This window comes from Lygodium microphyllum, chromosome 15 (assembly GCF_053477565.2).
Source record: "Lygodium microphyllum isolate KBCC chromosome 15, Lygodium_microphyllum_v1.1.10, whole genome shotgun sequence".
Taxonomy (NCBI): domain Eukaryota; kingdom Viridiplantae; phylum Streptophyta; class Polypodiopsida; order Schizaeales; family Lygodiaceae; genus Lygodium; species Lygodium microphyllum.
The window spans coordinates 152,201,621-152,213,954 of NC_141149.1; the positions used below are offsets into that span (position 1 = coordinate 152,201,621).

Sequence of the window (12,334 nt, forward strand, 5' to 3'; positions counted from 1 at the left end):
CTAAATTTTGTCTCATGGTAAAGGTTATGCACTCTCATAACTTGATCTTCAAGGGGTTAAGTTGCACGAAGCTCCGACAAGAACACTCCTACCATACAGAAAGTGTCCTAGGGTGCAAAGCGCACTCCGTTTTCATAAATAAGAAGGTTCCTAAGCCGGTGTGGCACATGGAAATGCCTTCTTGTCGCTAATCCTGAGCAGGCTCTGCTCTGCTCCTGTCGATTCTTTTTGGGACCACGTCCGAGCAAAAGTGACGAGCATCGGGAAACTGAGAGAACGTGACTCCACAAACGACCGCCTGTCTTGCACACTCGCCAAATATGCTAATTTCTTTGCATCATGGGCCTTGGGAGTACTACGGTTGACTCATCTCTTGGCACACTCACCAAATAGCAAGGAAAGTCATTGGCCTATCACCACATGTCCACAAGATGACATTATAGTTAAAACCACCATAAAAGCTTCTAGAGATTATTTGTCCACTGAGATGCTAAGATGCAGCACCTCACCTCCTGCTTAGAATCTCTATAGAATGGTTGCAAATAATTTCGCAAATCTTGCAATTGTGCAAATTTCCTTGCAAAGAACACACTAGGTGCAATAACAAACCCCGGCACAATATGTACACCTACATGCTATTAGAGTATGTGAGTACACTCACTTGTCCCAACATGTGCTTACAATGAAACTTTGACCAAAATATTACATGAGAGTTTTTTCGTGTTCGATGTAATGCATCAGCGGATGACGCACTTGAGTGCTAGACATGGAACTGACGACTCCTACATTGAAGTCCAGTTTTACCCCTTTAAGAACAAGTTCGGCTTACAAAACTAGGTTGACCACTTGAGTGCTAGACATGGAACTAACGACTCCTACATTGAAGTCCAGTTTGACCCCTTTAAGCTGGACATGGAACTGACGAGTCCTTCATTGAAGTCCAGTTTAACCCCTTTAAGAAAAAGTTTGGCTCACAAAACTAGGTTGACATGTGCAGCTAGTAAAGGAGTTTGAAGCTCTATATGCAGTTCTTGCATGTTTGTTATGTAGCACTTTTACTTATGGTGTTTAGACATGCGTCGTTTAACAAAGCGAAGTACGTTTGTAGATAAGTTTTTGTGTTATTTAAATACATGGAGGATGTCGAAAGGAGAATATATATGCATATGTAGTTCGAGTCACTTATCATTATTTTGAACATTCACATTTCTTTTGGTCATAGGCGCCATGGCCAAGTGAGAATAAGAACGAAAACACTGCATTTTCCAAGGTGATATCTAGGTACTAGGGTGATGTTCTTACAGGCAAGCCGTCCATCCTAAATGTCGTTGTTTTTTCAACAAGACGGTTATTACTTCGGAAATGAAATGAGAAAACATGTTATATAGCATATCGAAGAGTTGGCACAAATCTTTTCATAATTAAATAATTATGGGAGAAAATGTCATTCCGACGTCCATTCAAAATATTCGATTTTTTGAAGTTTTACGTTTTTGTTTTTTTCAATATATTTAAAAGTTCATTACGCTTTCGTTTTTGCCATACGTTCAAAATATCATTTTCTTTCATTTTCGTTTCACTACTATTTACTGATTCTTAAAAAAACAGATGACGAAGATTTGAATCTAACCTCAATAAAATAAAAAGACGAAGGACGTAAAATGAGAAAACATGCTATATAGCATGTCAAAGAGTTGACACAAATCTCTTCGTAATTAAATAATTATGGAAGAAGGTGTCATTCCCTCATCCATTTAAAATATCCAATTTGTTGAAGTTTTACGTTTTTCTTTTTTTCAATACGTTTGAAAATTCATTACGCTTTCGTTTTTGCCATACAGGCAAAAGATCGTTTTCTTTCATTTTCATTTCACTACTATTTACTAATCCAATAAAGAACGAATGACGAAGATTTGAATCTAACATTAATAAACTAAAAAGACGAAGGACAAAATTGTTTAAACTAATCTTAAAAAGAATGAATGACGAAGATTTGAATCTAACCTTTTACCTTGCAAACGCGATGACTAAGGAACTGAGGTACGTGTCTCTACACACTTGTGTATGACCTTCCTCTCTCCTCAAATAAGAGACGAATTTCGTAATCAAGAGAATAGTCCATACAACTTAACTCTCCCCCCTTTATGTAGGCTTAAAACTTCCCAACATTCAAAGCTTTCTTTAAAGCTTTTTAAAGCTTTTGTAGTTTACAAACTTGAAAAGTCTAAAAGCTTTCAAACATGTAAGCTTTTCTTCAATTTTGGGTATATGCTTATGTTTTCCTTCTTTAACCCAAAAAAATAACAAAAAAGATCATTACAAAGCATCACACAATTGTACTTGTAATAAAATAGGTACAAACTACATTAACTTCAATTGCTTATATATAGTCACTCAAAATCAAGGCATTACATGCCCGCCCTTTCTCAAGCTACCTCAAACATCATCCTGTAGAGATTTAACATTGAATATTAAAGGCCATCAAAGTTTGAAACACCATACAATCTTAGCTTGTTTATGATAGGTAAATCACCTTTGAAAGTGAAACAGTGTATACTAGCAAGGGACTATCATGCTCCTATGTGGTATAGCTTACAACGATCCAACATCATTGTTAGATGCAATGCCACTTGCAACATTAATGCTATCATTGTTTGTCTCATTGTATAAAGGGAGTTCCTTTCGATATTCAAAAAGAGATGTGCATGTATCGTTCTTTGTTTACAAGGAGCTGGTTTTCTAGAGTTTTCTCCTAGAAAGACTTCTAAGTTCACATTTCAAAGACTCCTACCATATGCATCAAAGAGGCTTGAAATGCTTAGCCAAAAGGCCCTATCCTTCTTAAATATAATGCATGAAGGCCACATAGTTCACGTCACTTGTATAACATATGCCCAAGTTTTTACGATATGCTTCTTCAATGAATGTATGATAGATAAGCTTAAACATTATCTATGCCACTTGTACAACATGTTTCCGTGTTTTTATCATTGAGCTTTCCCATTTGTGACAAAACTTCAATGAATGTACAAATACCATGCCACAAATGCTTGTGCAAGTATCCAACTAAAATAAGCAAAGGGATTTCATCCCATAAATGGAGCAAGCATCTCAAAAACAAAAATGACTCAGACTAGTTAGTTTATCTTGAAAAATCCATAACAGAGTGCATGATAAGAGAAAGGCCATCAATAGTTTGGATGACACACTCAGACAATTAGTTTATATGTGCAGCGTGTGCAGCCTTCAACTGGTTAGCGAGCGCTGAGCAACACCATGTGACCATGTTTTAACCAACAGTAGAGTCTCTGCGCTTCAATGGTGCTTTGACTGAAGTCTGTGATTTCAATCTGAGCACAACAGCAATACAATTTGACATCGGGAGAGAATTTCTTGAAAATTTTAGAAGAAAGTGCAAGTGCATGGTAACAATGGCTTGTAAGTTGTTAGAAACACCTAAAAGGACACCCTTGTTCGGAAAGATACCAACATCACATCAGAGATAAAGTTTCATGTAAGATGAGCTCGCTAGGAAGCACCCTAAAAACTTTGTCATCTGCGATAAATAAAATTGTACATAACTAAATACGAACTTGTAGGCATACCACCCTAAACATTAGGGTGGTAAGCATTACGAGAAGAGTGGCTATCAATATTTTCTGTTATTACCCATGCACACACATGCCATAAAAGGCTGCTTTAGACTGAGCATGAGCATTTATTTAGATGAAGTCAAAAGCTTGTAGGGCATAGCATAGACCTCAAGGTTAGAAGCATTATCCTTCAGATGAAGCCATTTATACAGACATGAATGGAATCAAGAAGGTAAGATATGCATTATGCTTCAGTAGAAGGTGGATCTGACTCCTGAAGGTTGATGAATCTCACTGCAAAGTAGACAGATGAGCTGGAGCCTTCATGCACCTACTAGGTAAGCCAGTCAAATATTGATCGTCATAACTCCATGGAAACGGCGGAGGCAAATGGTTGAATAGCTTCACCTTCCAACAAGGGCCAAAAGAGCCATTTAGGGTGGTGAGCCTGCAGCCACAATTCACTTGAATAAAGGATTTGCAGTTACCCTTCCACCATGTAACAATGACTAAATGCTTTACAAACCAGAGCAGCCAGAAAAATCGAGACCCTCTGAAATGCTTTACAAACCAGATCAACCAGGAATATCAAAACTGCTCAAAACCAAGCTTTATCATCGCTTGGCTTAAGAGTAAAGACATTGCCAATAACAATTCCGCAAGCTCATGTTTTCATAATTAGATGCAGAAGCTTGTGACAGCCTATGATTTGCTTTTCATCTTGAGGCCTGACCGCTCCGCAGCAAAATGAAAACAGACTGCTCAAAACCAAGCTTAATATTACTTCAAATGAGGAAAGAAATTGCTTTAAAAATACAGTACTCAATGTATGATTGCTGTCGAGGTCTGCATATTCATCAACTTAATGGACAAGCAAACCTTGTTTCATTTCAAGGTTGGCAAAGTCCAAACCTTAGGTACGGATGTCCAAACCTACATGCTGCTAGTATTAAATTTGAGTGCCAACCCAAACATGTTCAGCTTCAAGGTTGGCTTTCTAGGTTCAAACCTTCAGTGCCACTTGTGCTAAAGCCTTCAACTGCACCAATGAATCTCTAACCCAACTCGTGGATGGGGTATAATCTGCTATTCATCTTGAGGCCTGCATATTCATCAACTTAATGAAAATAGTTCTCCAAGCTCAAATTTTCATAACCAGATGCAGACGCCTGTGATTTGCTATTCATTTCAAGGTCTTCATGTTCATAAAGAAGCCACAGTTGTTCAACTTCAAGATTAGCTTTCTAAGTTTAAACACTTGATTTTAAGAGCAACTAGTAAATTGTGACAACCAAGTTAGATTAAGAATCTCACTCAAATTAGAAAGCCAAGCACCCATATTAATAAATTGAGAATCACTAGACTGACATAGTTTGTAACTAAACCAATATAGAGATTAAGAATCTTGCTCAAATTAAAGTTTGCTTAGAAAACCCAAGCACCCATATTATATTAAGAATCACTTGCCCAACAATATTGATCATAAGTAAACCAGGTTAGATTAAGATTTTACTTCGTAACTGAGCCAAGTTAGATTAAGGATCTCACTCAAATTAAAGTTTACTTAGAAAGAGAAGCACCCATGTTAAATTGAGAATCACTCGCCCAACAATTTTACTTCGTAACTATGAATGTGCCAGACAGAACAGTGATTAATAACTAGCTGTATTTTTAAAAAATCAAACTCAGAGATGAAGTATATCACTAATGACATAAGCAATGACTTGCTCAGCACATAAATGGACTCAAAACTGCTAGTCCTCACCAAAAAAAGAAGCAATTAAGATAGTGGAGAGAGAGAGAGATATAGAGAGACACAGAGAGCCGAACAACCTCAAGATAGGAGGGCATAGATTTAATATTATAAAATAATGATTAATCTTTCAGAAACTCCCCTTTAAATTTAAGTTCACTGAAAACATAAACTTCCAAGTTCCAGTCAGAAGCTCATCTCAAATTCACCAAAATGAGTAATGAGCCTATTTACAGCAAAATCACATTTACACTAGGTCATACAGAACACTGTGTAAATCTGCTGGGGAGTAAACTGATCAATGAGCTCTTGAAAACCTAAAGATTAGCCATTTGACATCAATATACCTACATTGTTTACCCCTGTGAACCATGCTTATAGACTGGCACAGATTGGCTGGCCTCCTGAGTATGATACACAACATGTCCTCCATCTTGAACAGGATAAAGCTGTGCTGGAGCAGCAGCTCCTGAGATTTCAGGGGTTGAGGCCTGTGGTTGATGAAGTTGTGGTGCAAAAGGGTGCCCAAACTGAAGAGCTTGTGACTCGGCCAGGTGCATAGGGTAAGGATGAACATGATGAGGAAAGCGCATCGGCGGATAGGCATGTGGGCGAGGGTACATTGGTGCATAAGGCATATGAATAGGGTAAGGATACCTGTCTTGATATGTCTGCTCTGGGGCCACTTGTCTACTTTGAAGATTAGGTCCCACAGCTTGATTTTGATGCTGCAAGTGTGCAGAATAGGGTACTTCATCTTGCCTATGATAAGCTGGTTGATCTGAAGAGACAGGTAGACCCAGAGCCTCTGCTGTTTGCCCCTGCCTGGCCTGGGCGTACATGAATTTATTAGGAGGATAATACTGCTGCTGTGGTGACACACCAGCACCTGAAACATCCGGATGGCCTTGCTGTAGATGAGGATGGAGAACTTGCCCATTGTCTATCATCTGCTGGTACACCACGTGCTCATTTGCAGCCATTCCTGCAGATCCCTGAGATTCATGACCCTGTAGCTGTGGCAAGCTCGGGCGATATGCATATCCATGACCTTGCTCATAATATTGCTGCTCAGAACCACCATGCACCTCTGTTTCATGTACTTCAGTATCGCCTGCATGTGTGGGATACATCCCCTCTGGCACATTATAAGCTTGATCTGAGGCCGGATATTCACTCCCATCTTGTTCATCATAACCTTGTTCAGAGCCAGGATAAGCAGCCTCTTCTTCCTCATCTCCATAAGCTTCTTCCTCATCACCCTCTTCCTCTGACTCAGCCTCGTTAGGGTAATTGCCTTCATCGTCATGCATACTGTATGGCTGCTCTGAATCCATATGCCCACCCGAAGTCTCCGATTCATGAGGATGTGCTTGCGAACCATTAAGATGGTACCCAAGTCCGCTATCATTGGCATGGTAACCTTGATCGATTTCTGGCATCTGTGATTGGGAGCCCTGGAATGCCATAGCATCACCATCCACCTCCAGAGAGACATGATAGTCGTGGCTGACATCATAACTGCCAAGTTCATGCTCCACAGGTGCCGGGTGTCCCGAATGATTAGTTCCATCACAACTCTGTGATTGTTGTTTTGCTCTTTCTTGATAATCAGCCAGCTCCTTTTTAAATTTTTCTCGTTCTTTGTTCCCTCGCTCAATATAAAGCTGCAAAGAGAAAAACAAGATGGGTAGATTGAACAAGCAGACATCAACCAAACAATTGATAAGGTCATCCACAAACTAACCGCTTTCTCACTCTCCGGAAGCCTGCCCCACATTTCAATAACCTTCTTGCCAAGCCCTTTAGTTTCTGGATAGCGCTGTTTCAATAATGCTCGCTGCTCTTTGAAAAAAATATTATACCCAGTTCTGGTCCTCCGCGGAGCATTTGGGTCTTTTTTCCGTACCTCCCTTTTCTTTCTCCCAAAAAGCTGTATCTCAAGACCTGGAGGATCAAGGTCTGATCCAACACCCTCCAGCAGGCTAGGTACACTAGCAAATTGCTTGACTTTAGCATCCCCAGATACATGATAGAGAACACCCGTCAGTTTTTCTGCACCCACTACTACCGTAACAAGGTATCCCTCATCAAACTTTCCATTGATCGCACCAGTCACAGTTGCTCCAACAGATGCAGCAGGGTCAACTGCATAACATTAAGTGCCTTCGATAAGGAAAATGCTATAACATCTAGAAAAAACTCTAGCCAAGACTAAATAGAGGGATAAAACTATTTTGTAAGAACATAATAGTTGCAATCCACAAAACAGCCTTCAGGCTGTATCCAGGGCGAAAATCACCTCCAAAGACCTGCATAGGATCGATCTTGCGTTTTCTCTTCTTTAGAGCTGCTCCAATTTCAGGAGGGACCTCATATGGAGACCCAACATCCATAGCAGGCACCATTTGACTAGGTGCAGGTAGTGGAACTACACAAAAATAAGTGATTGCGTGTACTTATTTGTCAAGGCTTAGACATTGCATAAGTACATCCCCCCCACCCCCAAACAACATCAAAAAGCATGCAAAAAAATCACATGCCATTGAATGGACCAATAGTTATACCAGGAAAGCCCTTGAGTTGTCCTTCAATTCTGCAAAAATAAACTTGTTCATAATGAAACAGCAGGTTGGTATAATGCTTGCGAAGCACAAATGCAGCACTGAGTGAAGGGAGTGAGACACCTAGAACTTGAACTAGCTCCCTCCACCGAGAGTACCTAATCACCTGTTCATTTCCAATAAAACAACACATCAAATAAACTGTGAATACACAACACAGTTAAAGCCATGGGTAAAGCAGGGAGGAAATAAGAAGTACAATGAAGCATACACAAAGCATATATAAGAACACAGAGGCGGATTATTCCAAGTCTGCACTTGTCAAAAGCAAAATCCAACATCCATATAATATTATCATGGTCAAGCACCAAAATTACAAGGTGAAGGTATTGATGGTTGAAAAACTTGAGCAAGGCATTTTCACTGGTGAGCCAGCCAGCCAACCAGCGATCTAAGAATACTACAATTTCTCAAAGCATCCTCAGATACCTTCCACTGAGGATCTTGGGTTCCAGAATAATAGAGCATTTCGTGCTCAAAAAGTCTGGATCCATTTAAACACAAACCATTTCCTTTCTGCTAAAAGTAACACAAGTCTGTTAGATCCATTTCAGTTTAGTCAGAAAAGTCCAGCTCCTTTCAGTGTTTGCTACTTTGAGCCATAAGGAGAATTTGAACCACCTCCAGGAATTTCCAACTTAGTACTTGAATTGGAATCATTTCAGGCAACAATTTGGAGATTGGCCAAAACGAAGCATTCCCAGATTTACAGTCAAAAGAAGCCTTTTCCACTAGCATACTTTATAGCCAAAAACAATGATTAATTCAGCCAAATTTCTCCCAAAGACAAACACATCCTTCTGCTGCAGTCCCCCATCATCAATAGATAATAGAGGTAAGAAACAGACACACAACAAATGTGCAATCTCATTCGAACATAATGAATCTGCACCCAGTCCCATGTTAAATACTTGCTAGCCATATTCAAGTACTAGGACTTCCACATGAAGGCACTTCAAATTTGTTGCCTTTACTCTCATTCTATGGGTTTAAACTTTACTTTAACTGTGTCTGAATTTCCTTTTTGTTATTTTATTTTCCCTGGTGTGCCATCTGCTATAAGTACATTCTGGTGTAAGTGACATGAAAAGCTCTAAAATATATGATCTGTAGGAATCACCAGCTTAGTAGACAGAACCTAAACGTAAAAAATGCCAAAAGCACGGAGTGCATCAATAACTAGCATTTTTTAAGTGCATTAGTACAATGCTCCTCTCCTTGACAATAAATCTAGCCTAAATGCTTTACCCAGCCTATACAAGCTCCATCAGGACCTGACAAAAATGCATCAAGGCAGTTATATGATAATTAAGTGTGGGCCACACAAAAACTAATACCTTGCGTAGCACCAGTCAGTTAAAAGAAGTGGGAATACAAACCCTCACAACTTCAGAGACGAGTAAGAAGGTACTCCTATATGGTCAGTTCCACAAGTTGGGAGTGGCTAGCATTATTGCAGAAACAAGTAAACACTTTAATTACACAACATAACCAACACGTTACAGTTTAATCCTGTCAATAAAACTAAAATCAAAACCCCAGACCTCAAAGCAAGTGATATAAAAAACAGTGTTTCCTGTATAGGGTAATAACCTGCTCAAGGCCGCCAAGTGCAGTTACTTCTCGATACAAAGCATGTAAATCCAAGTCTTTGTTCCCCAACTTCGGGATCCTGCAAGATTCAAGTACAAGGCCAGTACTTAGAAGAAATAAGTAGTAAGCAAGCTCAAACCCTCACAAAGAGCAAAATACAGCTACAAGCTTTCAAGAATTTTCTCATTATATAGCTTTCCATGCAAAAGAAGCTGCATCAAACAGTGGAAGTTGCAAGAAATATGCAAGATGTGACAGACCAAGCTGACTTGTATAAGAGCACATATGACTGGACTGAGACCTTTCAAGTCTCTCAATCGCACATTAAAACAGCACATAATTACAAGGGGGATCGTTAGCATCAAATGTCTTTAAGACAAAGGTTTAGGCATTTGTCAAAAGATAACTAATGCAGGCAAAGCTTCAAGCAACAACTCAGGCAGATGGAGTTCCCAATCCTACCAGTTTTTCTTCCTTACTTTAGAAAAAGGCTGAAGCACAAAGCATGCAATTAGAAGGCTTGTCAAAAAGGAATCAATCAAGTGACTTTGATAACAGGCTTGAGAGCACACAGCACAAGAATGGCCAATGTTGCTCTACATAAAAGTAGATGGTGGATCACCAAACCATTGATCTTCTCTTTACATGCTGATGTTTAATCTCAAATATATGCAACTAACTCTCTACGCTCATTGAGTGCCCTACAAAAAGATGGGAGTAAGCACCTTATAAAGGAATGGTGAATCACAAACCATTGACACCCTCCTGACATGCTGATGTTTTACCTCAAATATCTCTACTTTCAAATAACACTAAATAAAACATTCAACTAACTCTCTACGCTTACTCAGTTCTCTACATGAGACGGGGGGGACGACATTACATCAGAAAACAGTCACTCCTGTGGATAACATCAAAGCCTTGCTTGCATTCATGGATATCCATAAAACTCTGTTGAAAATATGGGCTGCTATCCTACGATGACAAAAACATATGTGCACTTGGGAGACATTACATACATCATCTTTCCTGCGCATGACATGGAAGCCATTGTTTGCATTCATGGACCTCAGGAAAGCTCTGCTGACAATATGGAACATAATATGCATGCTGTCCTGAAATGACAAAAACAAATGCACTATGCTATCTTGATTGTGTACAGTGCAGTACAGAGAGTGTCAATTACCACTCACGTTAGCCTCGTTCCAAGAGCAGCCAAAAAGTCGTCCAAGGTGGTCATGAAGAGCTCTTTGTCATGAATTACTGCCTGGTGTGTTGCCTGCGGCAGTGGGTACTCCCGTCCCTCACTCTGATCGTGCAAAGATGCCGGAATGATTTGCAGCTGCAGATTCTCTGCCTGCTCCAAATTTTCGCCGTTTTCAACGTGCTGGTTCTCCATCTCTTGCCCTTGAAGGGCGTCTGTGGCATCATGGTTGGCGTATACAGGCTCAGGGTCCTCGTGACCATGGTGAATGTCTGCAACCTGGCCATGGTAAGTATGGAGATGTTCTGTCACATGGCTGTGGTGCATGTATGCCGAATGCTCAGGATTCTCTGTGTGTTGTAGTGACTGCTCCAGGTCAAATGGCCTTACGGTAGACGGGCGTACAACAGCAGGGGAGGTAGACAATTGCAAAATGCCTCCAGGCTGAAATTGTTCTCCATAGGGAGGCACACCTGGGTGCGAATCTGGCTGTTCCAGGCGCAAAGACAAGGAGGGCTCAGGCAGTGGTGTCGCCGGAGAGTGTTCAGGGTTCTTGGGCAAAGATTGCTGGCCCTGCTGGTGGAAGGGAACGAACCCGACATCACGCGAGGGGGGCACCGTGCCATGCATGTGGGCTTCAGCGGCAGGCATTTGCGGCGGAATCTGGCTGTGCAGGGCCTCCTGCTGCATGATGGGCCAAACCAAGGGCGTCCTTTGGAGGGAAACCCAAGGCAAATTTTTCTTTTTGTAGACAAAGGGGGAGGGAGGGAGGGGCAGGGGCAGGGGCAGGGGCCTCTGTTTCGTCTGCAGATTCGAGAGAGAGACCCCGCTTGAGGGGGAGACGAACCCAATTCCAGCAGACTAGAACCCAATCCGGCAGGAGGGTCGAGAAGCAGAGAGGGGGCTACAACAGGCCCATCCTGCGCTACCCTGCACAAACCCACAACAACAAGGGAAACAGGAGAGGGCGAAAATGGATGTAAAACTTAAAAGAGATCAAAGAAAAGAAAATGGGAAGAGAGAGGGGGAGGAGGAGGGAGAGAAGAGAAAGGGATTTGTCTCTCTCTTCTACTTTCAACGACTACCCCAGCCGTATTACACATACCACATACGATGACAGCCCGAATACATACATACATACATACCGTCACACTTTTAATCCTTTCATCTGTCTTTCCCTTTTCACTCATCTATCTCCCACCTCCCAAATTCCCTTCCTTACCGTTGGATCCTTCCCCATCCAATGGTAAATCTCGCACATTAAGTCTATTTGGATAATCCGCTTAACTCCACAAACAAAACTATGCATATGAATGTCCCCTTCTTTTATTTCTATTCGAACCCTTGACCAATTTTTGAGATACCCTCCATGTAGACGATGCCTTGCTTGTAGTTTCTGATACACTTAGCGTAGCAGCATTTTCTCTCCCTCCTTCCCATACGTTGGCCCACCTCCATTCAAATTTTTGAAAACTTTCCTCGTTTAATTCCCTCCTCACTATTTGATTGGGGTTTTTTCCTCCACCTTTTCTCAACTCCCATGCAAGTTGATAATCCTCAAATTAAA

The 12,334-nt window shown here is 40.9% G+C and overlaps 1 protein-coding gene across 1 annotated transcript; it reads right to left on the bottom strand.

Moving 5' to 3' along the window:
• Nucleotides 1–5,433: 5,433 nt before the first annotated feature.
• LOC148025235 (uncharacterized) lies at nt 5,434–11,782 on the bottom strand. Its single transcript, XM_087695033.1, has 6 exons — nt 10,757–11,782; nt 9,564–9,642; nt 7,914–8,076; nt 7,649–7,777; nt 7,094–7,494; nt 5,434–7,013 (listed from the first exon to the last, which is right to left on the bottom strand). The coding sequence occupies exons 1-6, from the start codon at nt 11,455–11,457 to the stop codon at nt 5,703–5,705; spliced, it is 2,784 nt and encodes a 927-aa protein (XP_087551159.1). The 5' UTR covers nt 11,458–11,782; the 3' UTR covers nt 5,434–5,702.
• Nucleotides 11,783–12,334: the final 552 nt, after the last annotated feature.

Bases quoted from the DNA above. Each gene is read 5' to 3' on its own strand.
- LOC148025235 (XM_087695033.1), bottom strand. From the start codon at position 11,457: ATGCAGCAGGAGGCCCTGCACAGCCAGATTCCGCCGCAAATGCCTGCC. The intron at 8,077-9,563 runs GTTATTACCCTA...GGAAATGAACAG, and splicing joins CACTTGGCGGCCTTGAGCAG to GTGATTAGGTACTCTCGGTG. The intron at 7,495-7,648 runs GTGATTTTCGCC...AATGTTATGCAG, and splicing joins TCCTATGCAGGTCTTTGGAG to TTGACCCTGCTGCATCTGTT.